We start from the raw sequence: 20,880 nt of genomic DNA, 5'->3' as shown, positions 1-20,880 counted from the left end.
CTCCTGCCCAGGACAACCTGCCCCTCTCCGTCCTCTCCTCTGAGCCTGGGGGGTAGTGAGAGGGGCTCGCTCAGAGCTTGGCAAGAGAGGCCCCAGGAAAGTGCAGCCTTCTCTCAATCCAGCCTGGGTCCAAAGATCTCCCCCAGGGCAATGGCGCTCCCTCGGCTGGCTGGCCACTGCCTCCTCCTCTGCACCAACAAACAGCCCCATGAACACATGAATCCCTAATGCTGCTGACTCAGACCCCACCCCCCCCGTGGTCCATCCAGGTCAGCATTGTCTACGAAGTCCGGCAGTGGCTCCCAGTGGGTTTCAGGCTGAGGACTTCCTGACCCTTTAATTGGAGACGCTGGGGATTGGACCTGGGCCTTCCGCATGCCAAGCAGATGCTCTGCCACTGAGCCACGGCCCTTCCCCATCAAGAGGCTCTTCCACTAAGCCACAACCACCACCACCCCCGCCCCAAACCCCCTTCTTGCGGTTTCTCCTGAGGGGCGTCCTGAACACCCTTTGGGAGAGTGCCTTTGTTGACAGCCCCTCCCTGGAGCCTGCCCAGGAGGAGAGAGCCCCCCCCATGCATGTGTGTTGCGAGTCTGTGGGTCTCCGGCTGCGAAGGGAGCGGCCTCCTCCTCCTCCTCCTCATCGGGAGCACATTTACATGCCCGGCTCCTGTGTGTGGCCTGCCTGTGATTTAAGAGCAGCCGGGCTCTTTTTCTTTGCCCGTAATGAAGTCAGTCACATTTTATTGCTAAATCGCCCTAATAATGGCTGCATAACTGCGCCGAAGGAGGTGTTGAGGCCTTGCAGATGAAACTATAAATCTGTGATTGCTTCAGCTTGGGGGGGGAGAGGTATAATTTCTCACAGCACTGGAAGCCAGCTCTCCCCGCCTCTCCCCGAGCTGCTCACAGGTACCTGCAACTGTGTCATGTGGCTCCAAGAGGCTGGGGCCCTTTGTGGGGAATCCTGGCCTTATGGGCCACAGAGGAGATGGTGCCGAAAGGAACAGGTGGGGCACTGAGAGAAGGCCGCAGGGACGCCTCCCTTCCTTGGTGGTCGGGTGGGGAGAGGGCTTGTGTGAATGTGTCTCCGGGGTCTGTCTTTGCCGGGATTGAGCCTGGCTTGTGACTTGCTCCCCTGAGATGTCCCTGCCGCCCCCTGGCCCTGGCAGAAAGGGCCTGCTCCCGAGGCCGGCTGCACTCCTCACATGAACACACGAAGCTGCCTTATACTGAATCGGACCCTTGGTCCATCAAGGTCAGTATTATCTACTCAGACTGGCAGCAGCTCTCCAGGGTCTCAGGCAGAGGTCTTTCACATCACCTACTTGCCTAGTCCCTTTAACTGGAGATGCCGGGGACTGAACCTAGGACCTTCTGCCTGCCAAGCAGATGCTCTACCACTGAGCTATGGCCTTTCCTCTGCATCCGCCCGGTTTCCCAGTTAGCCAGGGAATGCCTCGGAACTGGGCAGCGCTATCCATCCACCCCAACACCTGTTCGGGGTCTCTTGCTGCACCTGTATACAGGGTGCGTCCGTCAGCCCTGCATGCTTCTTCTTTGCAGCCGTGCCTCTTGGGGGCAGGGGTTGGTATCCGGCTGCATGGCTTCTTTGCTCTGGGAGGGGCCTCTGCTTTTACGGGCTGGCTGCTGCTGATCCGTAAAAACAAGCTTCCCCTTTCGCTCCCTCCCCACTGAATGTGTGCGGAGGCCTCTGCGCTCGGATGCCTCCCTGCCTTTTCTTCGCTTCAGAAGAGGCAACCGGTGGGAAGAGCTCCTCTTTAAAGAGCGGTGGCTCCCTTTGAAATGACATTGTTGTGGCCCATTGAAAAGAGCGAAGCGGGAGGCCCGGATTCGTGCCAACGCGCCTGAGCTCTGTGGCTCACAACAAGCGCAGCACAAAGACGCGGCTGTCCTCGACATGCCCGTTGCTCATTGCGGGGGGCGAGGAGTTTGCATGGGCTGCCGAGGCTGGTGGTGAATCCTGCCTCGTCCCAGATCCTGCCCATTGGTGCCAAGGCCCCGTCCCTTGAGAGTGCGGCTGGGGGTGAGCAGCTGCCTGCAGTGCAAGGGCCGTAGCAGGGCCGTGGCTCAGTGGCCGAGCGTCCGCTGGCCTGCGAAGGGTTCAGTGGGAAAGATGGGCGTGGCAGGTGCAATGGAGGGACCCTCTGGGTGAGGCGCCAGAGACAGGCTGCCCATCAGAGCCAGACGGACTGAAGGCCCTGGGGAGCCCACAGGCCCGAGGCCTTCCCGAGGGTGACCCAAGAGTGGACCCTTTGCCCTCTCCATCCTGGGGAGACTCTCCAGGTGACTTCTTGAGGATCTTTTCGGAAGTCAAGGGCTGGTTTGGATTGGTGACGTCACAATTGGTCCCCGGAAATGAATGTGGCCATGGGTGACGTTCCTGGGTAGCCAGAGCGGCGTTCCCACCTGGCTTGGCAGAGTCTTGGTGGAGTCACTCTGTCAGAGGTGCCCTTTCATTGGGAAGCAGGGGGGCCTCTTGCCCCAAGGCCAAGGAGAGGCCCCCTTTTACGCTGGGGGGCTCCTTGGGGTTTCTCAGAGCATTGGGGAGGGGGGTTCCTATCAGGGGACTTCTTTCTGGCACTCTCGGATGAGGCCGTGGCCTACCCCCCGCTGGTCGGGGGCTCCTCTGGAGTGCCGGGCTCTAAGTGAATTCAATTACTGTCAGTTAATGATGATTAATTTACAATTAAGGGCCTCCAAAGGGTAGCCGACGTGTTAAGTAACTATCGATCTTGCCATTGTGGTCCGTCCACCCACCCCTCCTTCCGCTGTTCCTGGCACCCGCCTGCTTTGCTCCTTGCTCACCAGCGAGATCCTCCTCCATTTGCCAGGAGGAGCTAAAACCCTGCCGGCTCTGCTGCCCTGTTTCTCCCCCTCCCCTCCCAGCTGCTGGCCAGCCCAGCTCCTCTCCAGCTTCCCCTCACAGGGCTGGGGGGGGGGGTCAGAGGAGCCCCCATAGTCCGTTGCACGCAGCGGGACAAGCTCTCCTCTGCCCCCAGGAGCCTGCGGATTGTCGGCTGAGCTAAGGCTCCACTTCTGCGTCTGGGGCTCCACTTGGTGTCCCTGCAGGTCCCCCTGACAGACCTGTTCCAGGTTGTGGGGGGCCCTGGGCAGAGAGTCCCCAGGGGGTCCCCTTCCTGCCCCCCATACATCCTGCCCTGCTTACAGCCATCCTCTGCCCTGCCCGTTCCCCTTTCCCTGATGGCCCAGGGCAGCATGTGTTGGCAGAGCATGCTAAGTACGCAGAGAAGGGAGAGGATCCAAGATGGTGATGAGGAAGGCAGGCGCCCATTCATGGAGCTCTATCCCGAAAAACATCTAACACTCCCAGCCGTGACTCCATGGGAAGTTTTCTGTCTACAAGGAGAAAGAAGCCATTCTAATTCATTGTAAATTGCTGTTTTATGCAGAGAAGGGTCAGACTCACTGATTAAAGAAAAAGTTGCCTTTATTGAAGGAACTACATTTTAGGATAGGAAAGCTGAGAGACGGAGCCTCCAGCTGTCTATCTAGCTAAGGAGGAGTGAGAGCATAAAAGGACTTCCGAGAAGGAGGAAATTGTCCCCTAAGAATATCAGTCTAAGGACAGACAAGATTTGTGAAAAAAGGGTGACGGCCCTAACTAGCTGACCACTTGCCCGCCCCCCTGCTGGGTCCTGGCCAGTGAGCGGCCAGGGAAAGGGTGTGTTGTGGGGGTCCAGCAGCTGTGGGCCCTGCCAGAAGCCCGGGCTCCAGCAGCCACCCCGCTGGAGAGTGCTGGGCCAGGAGAGCCGTTTTTGCTGGCAGAGCCTCCCTGCAAAAGCGTGCAGGGGCAAGAGTTTGCTAAGGATGAAGCCATGACCAGCCCAGGGAGTGGGAGGAAGAGAGGGACCATGGAGGGGCCACAGGGATTCTCTCCCCCGCCCCCCACAGAACCCCAGCTGGGCATCTCTCAGGTCCCGGGTTCAGGACCCAATGTAGGCTCTTGTGCAAGACTGCAGGCAGGGCTTCTGGCAGCACGTGGCTTCCTTGAAGGCAAGGCCAGCAGATTGCCGGGAGAACATTTCCTCCAGCTGCCTTTGCTATCGGGCGCATTTGCTCGAAATGGGCATCTTGTTCCAAATGAACGAGCTGCTTCATTCTGCTTTTGAGTCAGCGGGGTTGTTTATGCTCAGAGTGTCCATAAAAATGTTATTTTAGGCCTGACACCGAAGCGTCTGAGTCGAGCGCGCAGCTCTGCTCGGAGAGTACAGGCGCTGCTGCCATTTGGCTCGCCGTTCATTTGCTCCTCCTCCTCCTCCTCCGTGGAGATAACGAGGCCTCCTCGCGAGCGCGTTACTCACCGGACTGCGCTGAATGTGCAGCCGGCCTTTGTTTGGCTGGAGTGCCGCAATTACATTTCATTAGCCTGAAGAATAAAAGCCGCTCCCCCTCCGATTGGGGGGAGATGGCTGAATGGCCTGCCAGAGCCATCAGCGTGTTGACTCAGCCCGGCGTCGCGGTGGCAGCCCGCAATCTGGGCCAGCCCCGCCTGGCCCCAATTAGCTCCCCCGAGCCTCCGCACACGCCCCTCGCTCACGCCTGTTGCTTCCTGGCAGCTGCTCGCCGTCAAAAAGACTCTTCGAGCATCTTTGCCGAAGGGTAATTTTTTTAATAGATTCCACCTACGAGAAGGAGCTGACTGGCAGCTTCCAAAACGGAGGGAGATTATTTTTAATCAGGGCCCGCAGAGGACCAGAGGAGCCAAACTCGGGATGCCTCGCTCCAAGCAGGCTGCTGCCACGGCTCTCTGGTCAGCCGGCCAGCCTTGCAAGCCCCCGTGCCAGCTGAGCCCTCTCCCTTCCGTTAACCTTGGTGGCAGTGGTCACACCTGTCCAGTGGCGGCAGGATTAGTTCCTGCCATTGGGCACGTCGGAGCCAATCGCTCTCTGCAATGAAGGCGGCAGCGCCAGTGTGGCTGAGCCATGCCATCCCTCGCCAAGCGCCCCCCCTCTGTGGGTCTGCCAGGCTGGCTCTGGGGCCAGAGGGTGGGCCCGGCAAGGGTTGTGTCCTCGCCCCTCCATCGGAGAGAGGCCCCTCTGTGGGGTGGTTGCTGCCAGGCTGTGTATGGCTCCAGTCGCAGCAGAAGACTTGTTTAGCATTAAGCTAGAAGGTCAGCCCCAGCACTGGGGGCAGCTACCACCCCCCTACCCCTGCTTCTCAGCCACACTTGGTGAATGTGGGGTAGTCTGTGAGGGGTCCCCTCCCCTGGCTGGCCTGCCCAGTCCGTCCTGCCACCCAGAGCCCTGCGCCGTCTGTCGTGCGGAAGGGCCATGCCATCCAAAAGGGCCCTGCATCGCATCCGCCTGGCTGTGACCCCTCTTTCTGTTTGTCCCGCCTGTGTTTTAGAACCCTCCTGCTTGGCTTTATGGTGGTTTCATTGCAAGAACTCAGAGTTTATTGCTGGTTTTTATTTGGTCTGCTGCAGGTTTTAATTGACTGTTGCGGTTTTATTGTGTTTGTGCGTGTCTGTGTTTGAACACTTTCTGGAAGTTGCATCGGGAGCCATACGCTGAGAGGCAGGGCATAAACCTTCCCAATCATAAATAAATCCAATATGGATCCTGGGGGCAGAAGTTCTCTCTGGCAATGTTTGAACCGGCCCTAAACTAAGGCAAAACAAGGAAGCTCCTCAAGAGGAGGGGCTGAGTGGCAGAGCTCCTGCTTTGGGCACAGAAGGTCCCAGTCCAGTTGGCCAAATCAGGTAGGGGTAAGTTCTTGGCAAGGGGCTATCTTTCAGAGGAGAGGGGGCTGCTGGTCTAGATAGGCCGTTTCAGGTGTTCACGAATTTAGGGAAGAGTCGCCAGGGCCTGTTGTGCTTTGCTTCTTCCTTGGCTGCTCTTGGACTTAGACTGGAAGGTTTTTCACATTACTTCACTCGGCCTGATTTCCCTTGGAATAAAAACATGGAGGCTTCATAGAATCATAGAGTTGGAAGGGACCACCAGGGTCATCTAGTCCAACCTCCTGCCCAATGCAGGAATTTCACAACTACCTCCCCCACACATCCCCAGTGACCCCTACTCCATGCCCAGAAGATGGCCAAGATGCCCTCCCTCCCATGAAATGCCTAAGTTCATAGAATCAGCCTTGCTGACAGATGGCCATCTAGCCTCTGTTTAAAAACCTCCAGGGAAGGAGAGCTCACCACCTCCCGAGGAAGCCTGTTCCACCGAGGAACCGCTCTAACTGTTAGAAAGTTCTTCCTAATGTCTAGATGGAAACTCTTCTGATTTAATTTCCATCCCTTTGGTTCTGGTCCGACCTTCTGGGGCAACAGAAAACAACTCAGCACCCTCCTCTCTATGACAGCCCTTCAGCAGCACATGAGCAGCAAGGAGAAACCCTGGGTCAGTGTTTCAGGAGCAGAGAGTGCGGCTTGTCTCGGTGTGATGGCAGCCTGAGTCTGCTTGTGACGGGGGCCTCTGAAAGGCGCCGTCAGCTCTTGATATGAGAGCAAAGCTGGCCAAAGCTGAGGAGGGAGCACGTTTTGCATGGGGCAGATTAACCATTTGGCGGAGTGTGCTGTAGCGGAGGCCTTGGGTCAAATTGTGGCCTCCGGAATAGCATAATTCTGGGTCCTCCGTGGTCCAGGCAAGAAGCAAGACACGTCAGGGTCTACAAGGGGTCCAATTACACCTGACACGGATGCAGGAAACAAGACCCCGGCAGCTCATTAAAGACAAGAGCCAAGCCACTTCCAAAGAGGAGAACTGGCAGTAGAGCTGCAGGCGGGAGGATTTCATTCCCTTTCCCAGGGAGATTCCATCCCAGCCTGCTTCAAATCGCCTCCCCTGCAGGAGGAAAGATCTGAGGTGGGAGGGCTGAAGCCAGGGTAGGGAAGGCCTTGGCCTCTGGGCCCCGTTTCTTGGTCCTCTTTGTGAAAGAGGATGGAGGGGAGGGGCCGTGGCTCAGTAGCAGAGCATGTGCTTGGCATGCAGAAGGTCCCAGGTTCAGTCCCCGGCATCTCCAGTTAAAGGGACTAGGCAAGTAGGTTATGGTGAAAAGACCTCTACCTGAGACCCTGGAGAGCCACTGCCGGTCTGAGTAGACAGTACTGACTTTGATGGGCCCGTGGTCTGATTCAGTATAAGGCAGCTTCATGTGTTCATGGACCCCTGGCCTGATTCGCCGGGGCCTTTCTGAAGTGGTTGCATGGAGAGGACCTGTTGGCACAGATGAACCGTTTGAAGGATGGCTTCACAAACACGGACACGTGTTGTTGGATTTCCTTTTCTCAGTGACACACCATTGTTTGCAAAGAAGCGGGTGAAAGCCATCAGCAAACTGGCCGGAAAAGCGATGGTGCACAGAGTCAACCTCGAACGGATGGGCTTCTCTTGTGGTGGTGCGTCCCACGGCAGAGAGGGGAATACCTGCCTGGGCCAAACCCCTCTCAGGGGATTCCTATACCTCCCTGCCCAGGACTGCTTTGCCCCTCGGGGACGCTGCCCCCTTTGCGGACAGATGCCCGGGGGCAGCTCCGCCAGCGGGGAACAGGGCCTGCATTGTCATTCTCAGCAGCGGCAAAGCAGAAGCGTTTTGACAGTTCGCAAGATGGACATTAAATCGCTGGCGCGCAGGAGAGTCAGGCTGCAGGAGAAGAAGCCAAGCTGTTCCAGCTGCACCAACGGCGATCCGGAGTCGGAATGAGCATCATAAATCTTGATTATGCTCTGTCTCTGCTGATTTGAACCAAACGCCTCGGACAGGGATGGAGTCCGCATCTTGCTGAAAACTGCAAAAAATCTGATTAGATGTACAAACTGATATAAATAATACTCGATCTGTGTTAATGCCCGAACTGTCACCCTGGGCGTGCACGCGCGGGCAGGAACGCCCCCACCAGGTACTGCTCCACACAGAGCTGGGCAGGTTGCTGTCTCCTCCCTGTCCATCCGTCCGTCCCCCACCACCACTTCCAGCCCTGTTCCGGCTGCCACAGCTCCGCTGCCGCCTTCACGGCTATGAGGATTCAGTCAATTGCTGGTGACTTCGCTGGCTGTGATGGCCCCTCTGCTACAATTAAGCCCCCTATAGAAAAATGGGAGGGCTGGGCCCGTTGCAGGGCACACCAGCCAATGAAGGGGGGAAGGCTTGTGGGGGGGGGAATGGGGCCATGGAGAGGGGCCGTGGCTCAGTGATAAGCATCTGCTTGGCACACAGAAGGTCCCAGGTTCAATCCCCGGCATCTCCAGGGACTAGGGAGGTGGGTGATGGGAAAGACCCCTGCCTGAGACCCAGGAGAGCCGCTGCCGGTCTGAGTAGACAAGACTGACCTTGATGGACCAAGGGTCTGATTCAGTAGAAGGCAGCTTCATGTGTTCATGTGGGAAGCATCTCACGAAATGACGCTGCAGCCAAAAACTCTGCAAGAGCAGGAACGGCTCTCCTGGTTCTCTGCGGGAAACCTCCTCTTTACGCCCCACTGCCTGGGGCAGATTCCCCTGCCCACCCCCTATGGCTGAAAGCCATCTAGATATGCCTTTCAGAACAGGACACATCTGGATTCTCTGACCTGTGTGCCATCTTCAAGTCTACCTGCAGCAAAAGGTCTTTCTCCGTAGCCGGTCTCCTGGAAGAGTCAGAGCTGATGGGCTTGGCTGTGCTCAGATGACGTCCACACCCTCAGCCAGTGCTGGAACGTATTTACTGTTTTCCTCTGAAAAGCTTTGAGGCTGATCCTGCGGAGGGCCATTATTTTCCTCCCGCTCTTTTTGGTGGGAGTAAATTCCCCCGCAGATGAAACTGAATTCTCCACCATGGACATCTTGGTTATTACGATTTTAACTCTCCATTTGGAAAATCTTCCTCTCTCCTCGGGAACGGCAGCTCCTCTCAGGGGAAAATCAGAACGGCCTAAAATTGCACAGTTGAGTCAAATCAATCTTGCTTGTGGTTTGGACAGGGAACTCCCCTTCGCTATCACTTCCCTGTTTGAAACTGGCTTTCCTGGGGAGTGTAACTGTAATGCTAATATATTGGGCATTATCAACCCTCTTTCAGCACGACTGCGGGATTGACCGGGAAAGTCCTGGAGGCCTGGATTTCTCTCTGCAACCGCGGTCATGGCTGCTCCAGCTGCATCAAATGGCATGTCCCCCCCCCCCCCGGCCCTCTATGACTGTTTTTCATGCCTCCACGTAGCCCCTCCCAAGGGCCGCTCTGACCCTCCCGCTGCAGCAAATGGTGTCTCCCCCCTTTCATGGACTTTGGTTTTAGTTCTGGGAGGGGGCTGTTGAATGCACCCAGAAGGGAGGGCCCCCAGAGCAGAGGAATGCAGTAGTGCAGACATTTCCGCCGGATCTGGCTGGAACTACAAGCCCACGTTGACGGACCGAGGAAGCCACGTGACACAGGTCCCCTCCTGCCACCAGCACGCACAACTGCTCTCTGGAGTGGGGCTCCTCAAAGCAGCTTAGAGGTTTAACCAAAGAAGAGAGCCTGCTTTTAAAACTCTTAATGGTGAATCCAAGGGTGCCGCTCGACCCCTTTTGCCTCAAAGCTGGCTGAGCCCCCCTCCCCCCGGCTGTCTGGGGTCAAGGGTGCTTCCTCCACTGCTGGGGCTTCCGTGCCCACTGCAGCTGCTGCCCCCTGAGCCATGGCTTTCTCCAGCTGAGACGGGCATCTCATCCAGCCCCAGAAGGTTGGTCTGAGCTGTGAGGGCCACCCGGTGGTGCATTCATCTTCTTCCCTTGATGGGAAAACTTAGATGCTCTGCAGGGATGTTTCCCAGCTGGCTCAGGTGGCACAGGCCAAGCGGCTTGGCAGCTGTGCCTAAGCCCCCACAACTGCCAGGCATTCTCAAATCATCAGGTAACCCACCCCCTACATTTCCTCTCGAATGACAAGCTCTTCTTCCCTGGGGATTTCTGAGCAGCTTCTTGGCAACTCCCTCAATTATCCTGCAAAGATGCTTAGTTGCCTCCGACAGGGAGGAGGAGAAGTCCCATGTAACGCTTGTCAGAAGGGCTGGGATCCAGCCTGGCAGAAATGAAAGGGCAAGGGGCGTGAGGAAGGAAGGCCGTTGTTCTCACCCTGCAAGGAGGGGTGGCACGGGCTGGCAGCCTGTCTCTGTAGCACAGGCTCCTGATTGCCTCAGCTGGATCAGGCCCTACAGAGAGCCGGGTGCTTCTGAGCTCTCTGTGCTGTCCCACCTTTGGGGCGAGCTGTCACTGCTGTGCGGCTCTAGAACGACAGGGGGGAAGGAAAGAGACCCCACAGCTCCACCCTGCCTCAGCTCTGGCAATCGTGGCAGTTTGGAGGGCCTGCTAGCCTCTGCGGAGAGGTGTGTGTGGCTTTGCTGATCAGTCCACACACCTGGGCTGCTGAGGAGACTCCCGGAAGGAGCTGGGCCTTGCTGTGATTTTGCCTCGCTTGGACACCTTGGTGCAGGAATCATAGAATCATAGGGTTGGAAGGGACCACCAGGGTCATCTAGTCCAACCCCCTGCACAATGCAGGAAATTCACAACTACCTCCCCCCCACACCCCCAGTGACCCCGACTCCATGCCTGGAAGATGCCCAAGATGCCCGCCCCTCTCATCATCTGCCTAAGGTCATAGAATCAGCCTTGCTGACAGGTGGCCATCTAGCCTCTGCTTAAAAACTTCCAGGGAAGGAGAGCCCACCACCTCCCAAGGAAGCCTGTTCCACTGAGGAACCTCTCTAACTGTTAGAAAGTTCTTCCTGATGTCTAGATGGAAACTTTTCTGATTTAATTTCAACCCACTGGTTCTGGTCCAACCTTCTGGGGCAACAGAAAACAACTCAGCACCCTCCTTTCTATATGACAGCCCTTCAAGTCCTTGAAGATGGTCCACCAGCCGCTGCTGAATTCGGCTGGCTTGTTGTTTAGGGTGCGGGATTAGTGGCCGCAGTGGTGTTACTGCCACTCAGAAACCTTGATGGAGCTGCTTGGTTCTCTATTCAGGCCTCTTAGAAACCTCTCTCGGCCTGGACAGATGGAGGCAGGGCATTTTTGGAGTGTATTTACATCCCTGCCAGCTGCTCAGAGAGATCCTGGCCATGCAGAAATGGATGGGAGCTTGGGGACAGGTTTTACCAGTTTTTTTTTTATCTTGTAGACAAGTGAGATTGCTGATCTCCTAACAGAAAATCTGCCTCTTTGTGGGAGGATTGGGAAGGAGCCAACGAAACGGGGCTTTTAAAAAAGGGAATCCAGGGGAGGCCAACATCTGTTCCTGCTCAGCTGGCGAGAAACGCCATTAGAGAGAGATTGATTGAGCTTCCAGAGGAGGAACAAGCCATGCCGAGAGATTGATTCAGCCTGGCTTCTAAAGAGGGGAGCCCTGCCTCACACACACACAAACCTGCCCTTGGGAGTTCTTTGTGTCAACCAGAGTATGGGTCAGGGTGACTAGGACCTTAGGCAGTTCATGAGAGGGATGGCATCTTGCCCATCTTCTGGGCATGGAGTAGGGGTCGCTGGGTGTGTGGGGGGGAGGTAGTTGTGAAATTCCTGCATTGTACAGGGGGTTGGACTAGATGACCCTGGTGATCCCTTCCAACTCTATGATTTCTATGACTAGGCAGGCTCTTCACAAGGGCCTTGACCAAAGGCTACTAAATAAACAGGAAGCAGAAAGGAGGGCTCCACGGACTGCGTTTGCAATCGGCAGAGCGACCCCAAGGATCTGCACTGGGCCCAGAGGAACGTGGCCTATTTGCCAAGGAATGTGGAGTCGGGGTGGCCGACTTCTCTCCTGTTCTCCTGCTCTGCAACTCCCCAGGGTGGTCCTCCTGGCTGGCGAACTGTTGGGACTTCACAACTCTCCCCTCTGTCGAAGCACCCCCGCCACCACCTTTGGCCTCGCACTTCCAGGGGTGGCGCTTTGAAGCAAGACCACCCCCCCCCATCCCAAGCCAGGCAGGCCTTCCCTTGGGAACCGGGCCAGCGGCTTGGGGCTGAGGGGTGAGGAGAGGAGGAAGAGGAGGAAGAGATTGCATTTCCTTGCTAGCCAGGCAAGTGACACGTTTTGCCAGGTTGCTGTAGCAACCTGGTCCTTCCCTCTTTTCATCTGCTTTTAATGATGCTATCAGTTTGCGGCTCAGTCAAGGCTGATGTTGGCACCTTGGTTGTCACGGTAACCCTCTCAAACACCTTCTCCTGACATGGGGGGGGGGAGACCTGTGGCCCTTGTTTGCAATGGCTGGACCGTGGCCTCCCCCCCCCCAAAAGCTCCCAAGGCGAAGGCCCCTATTCTCCAGCAAGGGCCTTCAGAGGGAGCTGTTCCAGTCTGCGGCAGAACAGCTAGAAAGCTCCTACCCTGCCAGGAATGTTGTTAGTCTTGAAGGTGGTCCTAGACTCTTGCTGTTTTCTATAATTACTCTAGTTCACAGAAGTGGATGGTCTGTAGAAGCAGAGCCCTAAACACATGAAGCTGCCTTATGCTAATTCAAACCACTGGTCCATCAAAGTCAGTAGTGTCAACTCAGATTGGCAGCGGCTCTCCAGGGTCAAAGGTGGAGGTCTTTCCCATCACCTCCTTGCCAAGTCCCTTTAACTGGAGATGCCGGGGATTGAACCTGGGGCCTTCTGCATGCCAAGAAGATGCTCTACAAACTGAGCTACGGCCCTTCCCCTTAACACATGGAGCTGCTTTATACTGAACCAGACCCTCAGTTCATCAAAGTCAGTCTTGTCTACTCAGACCGGCAGCGGCTCTCCAGGGTCTCAGGGTAGAGGTTTTTCACATCACCTACTTGCCTAGTCCCTTTAACTGGAGATGCCGGGGATTGAACCTGGGACCTTTTGCATGCCAAGCAGAGGCTCTACCACTGAGCCACAGCCCCTCCCCTAAGTCAAGATGTTGGTCATTGGTGGGGGGCAGATGGTGTTCCAGATGGGTGCCAAGAGGGCATTTCCTGGAAGGAGGGCATATGCTCTCTGGGCACTTAGGAGGTCCAGGTTCCTTTGGCAAGCCAGCCACTTTGCCAGGCCTGGGGGCACCTGTGACCCCTCCATGCTTGGGGCAGACCTTTGCCTGGCAGAGGGGGCGCTTCCATGGCTGTTCACTCTTAGTGGCTGGATCTGGGTTTAGTTGAGCTGCGTGTCGGATCCAAATACAAGATAGAAGACTTTGGGTTTGCTGGGGAGGATTGAAGGTTGAGCAAATGTTGTCTTTAAAAAAAACAACTAGCATGTTTTATATTTCATACCAATATTTCTCACTTTGCCTCTCTGTGCTTTCCTCCCCAAAGAGGGGGCACCTGCGTATTGCTCCCAAGACCCACCCTGAGCCTTGCGGATTAAGGAGGGCTGACAGTCAGCTGTCCTCTTGCAGGGCCAGCCTGCCAGGAAGCAGCCGGGGGTCCCTTTCTTTTCGGCCAGGGAGGCCCCTCCGCAGGGTGCTCTCTGCCGCAGATCCCAGCTGAGCGACCTGCCCGCCCGACCCTTGAGCTCCATGTCACCAGCTCTGACTGGCAGCGGCTCTCCAGGGTCTCGGAGCAGAGGGAGGCTTTTCTCAGTGCTCTCTCCGTGTGTCGCGGATGGCCAGGGTGTGCCTTCACAAAGCGCTTTACTGCGAGCTGTGCTTAAGGGTGGCTGAACCCCCGGGGAATGAGAGCCATATGCCCCCACTCTGGAGCGGCTTATGCAAAGGGATTGGAGGCCAGGCGTCCCTCCTCGCTGGTGTGGCTCAGGAGAGATTAACATTATTTTCAGCATTAAGCACAACAGTTCCGAGTTAATGCGCCCAGCCTTGAATATGGATTCAGAGACCAGGAAGAGATTTGCAAGACATCACATCCATGCAAATTGCTGCACGAACCCAGGCCTTTTCTTCCCCCCTCCCCCCCCCCAAATTCAACAAGAGATTTGACTCAGGGGCTTACAGCAAATAGACTTTGGCTTTCATGCAGATTGCCGCCTTTAATGGCAGGCAGGCTGGAGTCAACGACACCCCCCCAGAAGGGCCTCCCCTGTCTGCCTGACTAGGATGCTGAGACAGCCAGGGCTGCAGAGGGAGGGGTGTCCATCTGGCCTGGAGTGGGAGACAGGCAGGCCTGTTCAGTGTTCTCTCCTGCCCTTTGCAAGCCCCTGGGGCCTGGAGGAAAGTTAGGTTTGCCAGCTCCGGGTTAGGAAATACCTGGAGATTTTGGGGCGGGGGAGGGTGGGGTTTAGGGAGGGGAGAGGCTTCGATGCCATAAGAGTCCAATTGCCAAAGCGGCTGTTTTCTCCAGGTGAACTGATCTGTATTGGCTGGATATCAGTTGTAATCAGGAGATCTCCAGCCACTACCTGGAGGTTGGCAACCCTAAGGAAAGTGGGCTGTCTCTGGCCTGTCCGCGCCGCTTGGGTCTTCTTCCCTTTCATGGCACAGGCAACAAGACACGATTAAGAAAGGTGCCTTTTGGGGCTAGATGGCAGGAAACTGCCCGCCCGTAACGAAGAGGCTGCCTGTGCAGAGATAAATGGCAGCTGTGGCTGAGGAATAAACAGGATAATCTGGATTTAAACAAGCCACAAGGGGGGGATTGGCAACATGCAAATTCACAAATTTGTAAAACGCCTCCTTTCAAAATTAAGAGCTTGTTTGAAGCTGGCAGTTAAGAGCCATTATTCAAGCACCTTCCCCCCACCCCAGAGGTGATTTCAGAGGCAGCCTCTTCCGCAGCAGCCGTGGATGGGAGAGAGACGGATCGCCTGCTGTTCACAGATAAATAACGCCTGCCTGCCGCTCTGGAGCACGGACGTGGCCTGTTCCAGCCCGAGGGGAACCATTTCGCCAGGTTTTCCCGCTTGCGTCAAGGGCAGAGACTCTGTGTAGCTCTTGGAGCTGCTGACCTGGCACCCACCTGGGCCAGAGGGAGGAGGGTCTGCCAAGCCCACTGAGTGTGTCCCCCTGCCCTGGCACATCCAGGTGGACCAGCCTCTGAGCCTAGCCAGGCAGATGGGCAGCAGGAGTGCCAAGGGGCAGCCCTCTCTGGGCCCTGCTGGCTTCCAAATCTGGGGTTGCAGGCACCCAACAATCACATATCTGACAAACCAGAATTACCAGCGACCGACCACAGGCAAGTTAGAAGGAAGAAAGCCGTGAGGGGCTCGAGGCCCCACAAGGGCCTTTTCTGCCCATCTGGTGCTTTCTCTTTATTCAGGAGTGCTGGGAGCTGGGCAGAGAGCAAGAGAGCCAGGCCTGGCATGGGGTGGGGTGGGGTGGGAAGGCACCCTACAATACCCACCTCCCTGCCTGCAGAATCCCTCTTTGGATGCATACCCCCCCACTCTCTGGGACCGTTAATCCCCCTCTCCATGGGTCGACTTGTCTGTCCTCTCAACGGCCACAGCCTCCGTCACCCCCGCCCTGCCCATTCCCTCTGACGCCCACGGTCTGATGCGCAGGCTCGCTGCCCAGGGTGGGCGGCTGCCCATGGACGCCATCAGCAGCAGGCAGGCAGTCCTGCTTCTCCTGTCTAATAAAAGGCTCTTGCCTGGGAAACTCAAAACCCCGACGCAGTTAATTATTGACGGCGCATGTGAATTTGAGATAAAAGAGAAGTCGTCGTTCCTCCTTGCACGCAAGATAGTAAATAAATTTAATTATGGGACGAGAGGCAGGGGATCTGCGTCTGTATTATGTTTTATTAGCGGAGACATTTAAAAGCATGTCATCCTAACAAAGAGGTCTTGTGTAATCCTAAATGTACCACTTTGGTACAAGGCTCTGAAGTGAAGAGACTTAATTGAGCAGATGGCTGCTGCTCCGGCAGGTACGGGACAGGTTTATTGTCAATTAACTTTTGTCTACATATGCCGATGGCAAATTGACTGCATAATGGCTTCCTGGGACCAGTGGTGTTAACCCTTGCTGTGCCCGGGAGCCAAAAAGCCAGAGGCGTCCCTCTTCCCCACTCCACAGGGCTGCCTCTCTGCTTCCGCTACGCTTCTGCTGCTACCTTCCTAGGTGGGAAGTCGGTATCATAGAACCATAGAGTTGGAAGGGACCACCAGGGTCATCTAGACCAACCCCCTGCACAATGCAGGAATTTCACAACTACCTCTCCCACACACCCCCAGTGACCCCTACTCCATACCCAGAAGATGGCCAAGGTGCCCTCCCTCTCATGATCTGCCTAAGGCCATAGAATCAGCATTGCTGACAGATGGCCATCTAACTTCTTCTTAAAAACCTCCAGGGAAGGAGAGCTCACCACCTCCTGAGGAAGCCTGTTTCACCAAGGTACCCCTGTAACTGTTAGGAAATTCTTCCTAATGTCTAGACGGAAACTCTTTTGATTTAATTTCAACCCATTGGTTCTGGTCCAACTTTCTGGGGCAACAGAAAACAACTCGGCACCTTCCTCTATATGACAGCCCTTCAAGTACTTGAAGATGGTTATCATATCCCCTTTCAGTCTTCTCCTCTTCAGGCTAAACATCCCCAGCTCCTTCAACCTTTCCTCATAGGACTTGGTCTCCAGACCCCTCACCATCTCGGTTGCCCTCCTCTGGCATCAGCTCTAACCCCTTTCCCAACTTCTCTTGCCTTGCAGGGAGGTGATGCCCCCGACCCTCGAAGGGCAGCTCACCATGGAGAAGACCCCCAGCTACTTCGTTACCAGCGAGGCCCCCCAGAGGATCTACTCCATGGCCAAAGACGCCAAGCTGATCGTGGTGGTGCGCGACCCCGTGACGCGGGCCATCTCGGACTACACCCAGACCCTCTCCAAGAAGCCGGACATCCCCACCTTCGAGGTGTTGGCCTTCAAGAACCGAACGCTGGGCCTGATCGACGCCTCCTGGAGCGCCATCCGCATCGGGATCTACGCGCTGCACCTGGAGAGCTGGCTCCAGTACTTCCCTCTCTCGCAGATCCACTTTGTCAGTGGCGAGCGGCTCATCGAAGACCCGGCGGGGGAGATGGCCAAGGTGCAGGACTTCCTGGGCCTCAAGAGGGTCGTGACGGAGAAGTATTTCTATTTCAATCAGACCAAGGGGTTCCCCTGCCTCAAGAAGCCCGAGGACAGCAGCGCCCCACGGTGCCTCGGCAAGTCCAAGGGCCGGACTCATCCCAAAATAGACCCGAGCGTGATCCAGAGGCTGCGGAAATTTTACAAGCCCTTCAATGTCATGTTTTACCAAATGACGGGCGAGGATTTCCAGTGGGAGCAGGAAGAGGGCGAGAAGTGAGGCCGGAGGGGAGCGTGCCAGGGATGGCGTCTCCTACCCAAGGGTAAGTTGCTTTATCCGAAGAGAAAGGGGAGCTTCCTGCGAGGCCTGCAGTTCCGCCTTGCAGAGCTCTCCATCAAAGCAAGGGAAGGAAAGGCCAGCTGCGAATTGGCAACTGCAGGGGACTCTGTTCTTGGGTGACACTGAGCTCATTTCTGGGGGTTTCTTTTTCTGCCCCCCCCCCAAAAAGGGGCCAGAATTCCTTTTTATCTGCCCGTTCCGAGCAGTCGTCTTAACTTGGAGACAGCTGGGAATGTTTCTGCAGCTGGACCCCATCCCACATACTTGCAATTGCATTTATGAATTTATTTATATCCTGCTTTTCTCCCCAGAGTACCCAGCTTGCTAGGGGTGAAGGGAAGACGACTGGGGAAGGCACTGGCAAACCACCCCGTAAACAAAGTCTGCCTAGGAAACGTCAGGATGTGATGTCACCCCATGGGTCAGGAATGACCCGGCGCTTGCAAAGGGGACCTTTACCTTTCTCCCCAGTTGAGATTCAAAGTGGCATTTAGAACATCATTCTCCCCTCCTCCATTTCCTCACAACAGCCCCTGTGAGGTAGGCTAGGCTGAGAGTTGTGATGGGCCCAAGGTCACCCAGCGAGCTCCCATGACAGATGTGGAGATTCGAGCCCAGGTTACCCAGCATCCCAACTCCCACCATTTCACCCACTACGCCAAACTGGCTGTTGCTGGGTCTGTGTAGTGAACTCATCAAGTGACCCCCACCCTTTTCCAGAGGGGCTCTGCTTGGCATCCAGCCACCGAAACACCCCCAGGCTGAGAAACACAGGGGGCTCCAACCCCCTTCAGGGGTTCAAGGGCCAGGCAGGACCCTCCAGCACTGGGGCCTGGGTGGGAAAGGCGTTTGTCACATGTGGGCCGGCTGGCCGGGCCCCAGGACCCGGGGGTCTCCACACACGTCCCTCGTTGCTCAGTGAGGTATAGAGACAGGATCCAGCACGGAGCTCTTTCCTCACCAACCTCCAAACCTAGAAATCACTATTACGTGACAATTGGAAATATGCACCAGCTCTGACTGTAAATTGTTTCACAAGTTATTGAAACTGTCATTTCTTCTGCTGAATGGGAATCGCATGGCGTTCTGCAATGCAATTTTCAGCGATGAATGGATTCAGGAAGTAGGGTTAGTTTTTTAAATCGCACCCAAACCAGGATTCCTCATTGACTGACTGACTGGGGCCCCTCAGCCTTTGCCAGCAGCAGACTTCCCCAGGGGATCCCAGAGCCCCCCAGCCAAGATCTCCCATGCCGAGCCCCCCGCAGAGTCCACGGCAGAAGGGAGGCTGGCCCCCGCACGGCCGCCGTGCCACTGTTTGCAAACCAGACCTTTCTGTTCATCTCCCCCCCTCCCCACAGAGCAAACACACACACATAAGAGCATAAGAAAGGCCCAGCGGGGGCCCTGAGCCGAAAGCCCCGCCACCCTTTCATTCCTGCCTTTTCTTCCCCGTAGCTCAGAATCTGCTTGAAGCTGGAGGAGTGTCTGACTTCCCCAGCCGGAGATCCACACGACATGTTCTGCCACAAGCGGGTAGCCAAAGCTCCTTTTTTGCACCTGGAAGAAGTACAATCACCTCTCCCACGTTCCAAGAGCAACGGAGGATGCCCCCAGGACACGTCATCTCTGGGCCGTCCTGGCAGAACCCAGCCTGTGTCTTGGCGCATTCGGAGAGGAAGGAAGGATGACCGGATATGTCTTGGCAAGGGTTTCTGAGAAACGCCACCTCTTCAGGGCGCCCTTTCTGTGAGAGACGGACGTGGTTTTCTCGACGGGGTTGGGGGAGAACAGCCGCTACATGCATCTTGCACCCCTCGCCATATTTTCAGAGGTTTATTTTTGATAAGGCCTACCTGAGCCACTGAGACTGGGAGGGCGGAAGTGAGAGGAAGGCGTGGTGCGGAAGCGGGGCTGCTTCAGGGCTGGCAGCAAGAGCCTACGAGCGGCTGTCAGGAAACCGAGCGTTCCTCCCAAGCACAGGGCTTTCTTGGAGTGGGACTGCACTGATGGAGATTTCCCAGGGTTGGATGCACAGAGGAGGAAGAGCCAGCCTGTTTGGGGGCAAGGCCCCCCACTCACCCACCCACCCACTCACCCACCCGCAGGTCCTCAGCTCTAACCCTGTGCATTTGCAGGGCAGGACAATTGTCTTCTGAGGAAGTTGCCAGCTCAGAGAAAATGCAGTCTTGGCACCCTCTCTCTCTTTCTCTCTCTCTCTTGTCGTCTCCCCTATTCAAATGTCAGCCTTCTCCTGCACACAAAAGATTGAATTTTGTGTTTGATTTCAATTAGCAAAGCATAAATTATATTTAATTTTCTACTCACAGAGACAGGATGATTTATTGTCCTGGAAAGCTGGGGATCTAATCGTTCAGAGGCGGGCAACGGGAAGGATTCGTGGGGCCCCCTCCCAGCTCCGCCGCTACGCTGCCTCCCTGCTTGTCACACACACATACACACACACACCCCTGCCTGTCTGTGTCGTCACCCTTGGCCTGGAAGTTAGGGAAATGCAATGTGTGAACCTGGAGCCCTGCCGCTCTTCTTCATAATAAAAACCTTGCAAACAACTGCAACGCTCTGCTCCATTCCTGGGGGGGGGGGGGGGGCGGCCCCTGCTGCCTTTTCAACAGTTGCTTTGTGGTTTTTCTCAACCAAAAGGGTCTCTCTTTGTGTCTCTCTGTCTCTCTCTCAGACCCGTTCCCAGAGAAGTACAAGTTAAAGATGGGGCCTCCAAAATGTGGCAACTGCTCTGAGATTCCCCTTGGGGTTCATCCTCTTGGCTTCTGTGCCACAGGGAGGTGGGTTGTGGGGGGGAGATCCAGGAGAACAGGGAATGGCGCATCAGTCTTGCGAAGAGGTCGAGGCAGGGTGTCTCTCCCCCCCCCCCCAAAAAAACAAGAGGCCAGCTGGGCTGAGGAATAGGGTTGCCAGCTCCAGGTTGGGAAATACCTGGAGATTTTTGGGGCGGAGTCTGAGGAGGGCAGGGTTTGGAGAGGGGAGGCCTTCAATGCCATAGAATCCAATGGCCAAAGCAGCCATTTTCTCCAGGGGAACTGACCTCCATTGGCTGGAGATAAGTTGTAATAGCAGGAGATCTCCAGCTAGTGCCTGGAGGTTGGCAACCCTAGTGAGGAGGTGAGATGCTGAGGGGTGTGTGGCTGGATCCTGCCAACATTATGGGAAAACGCTGATTGGGACGCTGGGGAGATAGGGAAGGGGGGGTAACTCTTCTCTTTCTGTGTGCTTTTGCCAGTCAGTAGGTGGCTGCCTTTTTCTTCTGCAAGCCAGCATCAGCGGGTGGGTGGGTGGGGGGTCAGTTTTGACCAGCAAATCCACAAGGGGGGAGGATTTGAGAGTTAAACCCCTCTAAATTGGCCTCCTGGGTGTGAGGAAGCCCTAATCACGGAGCTCATCTGTTGTGACCCTGAGATTGGGCCAAGGGCCAGCCACTGAGCGCAAATTTGAACTCGGTTCTTCTGGCTCAACAAGAAGACCCTTCTGTTCCTTTCCTGGTTCTGGCCAAAGATCAATTCTGACCGCCTTGCCCCAGGCAAGATGGGAGCTTGAGGGGTGAACCGTGCCATGCCAGGCCTCAATGTTTCTGTTTCCTGGCTGAAAGG

The 20,880-nt window shown here is 56.0% G+C and overlaps 1 protein-coding gene across 1 annotated transcript in view; it reads left to right on the top strand.

Annotated features, from left to right (window-relative positions):
* The window catches only part of LOC130492759 (heparan sulfate glucosamine 3-O-sulfotransferase 4-like), a 41,891-nt gene extending 24,680 nt beyond the window's left edge, over positions 1-17,211 (top strand). Inside the window, exon 2 of the mRNA XM_056866543.1 lies at positions 16,558-17,211. Within this exon, the coding sequence (XP_056722521.1) occupies positions 16,558-17,194 (637 nt within the window). The 3' untranslated portion in view covers positions 17,195-17,211. The remainder of the gene's footprint in view (positions 1-16,557) is intronic.
* The last annotated feature ends 3,669 nt before the right edge of the window (positions 17,212-20,880 follow it).

Source organism: Euleptes europaea, chromosome 21 (genome assembly GCF_029931775.1).
Source record: "Euleptes europaea isolate rEulEur1 chromosome 21, rEulEur1.hap1, whole genome shotgun sequence".
NCBI lineage: Eukaryota > Metazoa > Chordata > Lepidosauria > Squamata > Sphaerodactylidae > Euleptes > Euleptes europaea.
The sequence above is the reverse complement of the archived record's forward strand: the minus strand, read 5'-3'. Positions and strand labels throughout refer to the sequence as shown.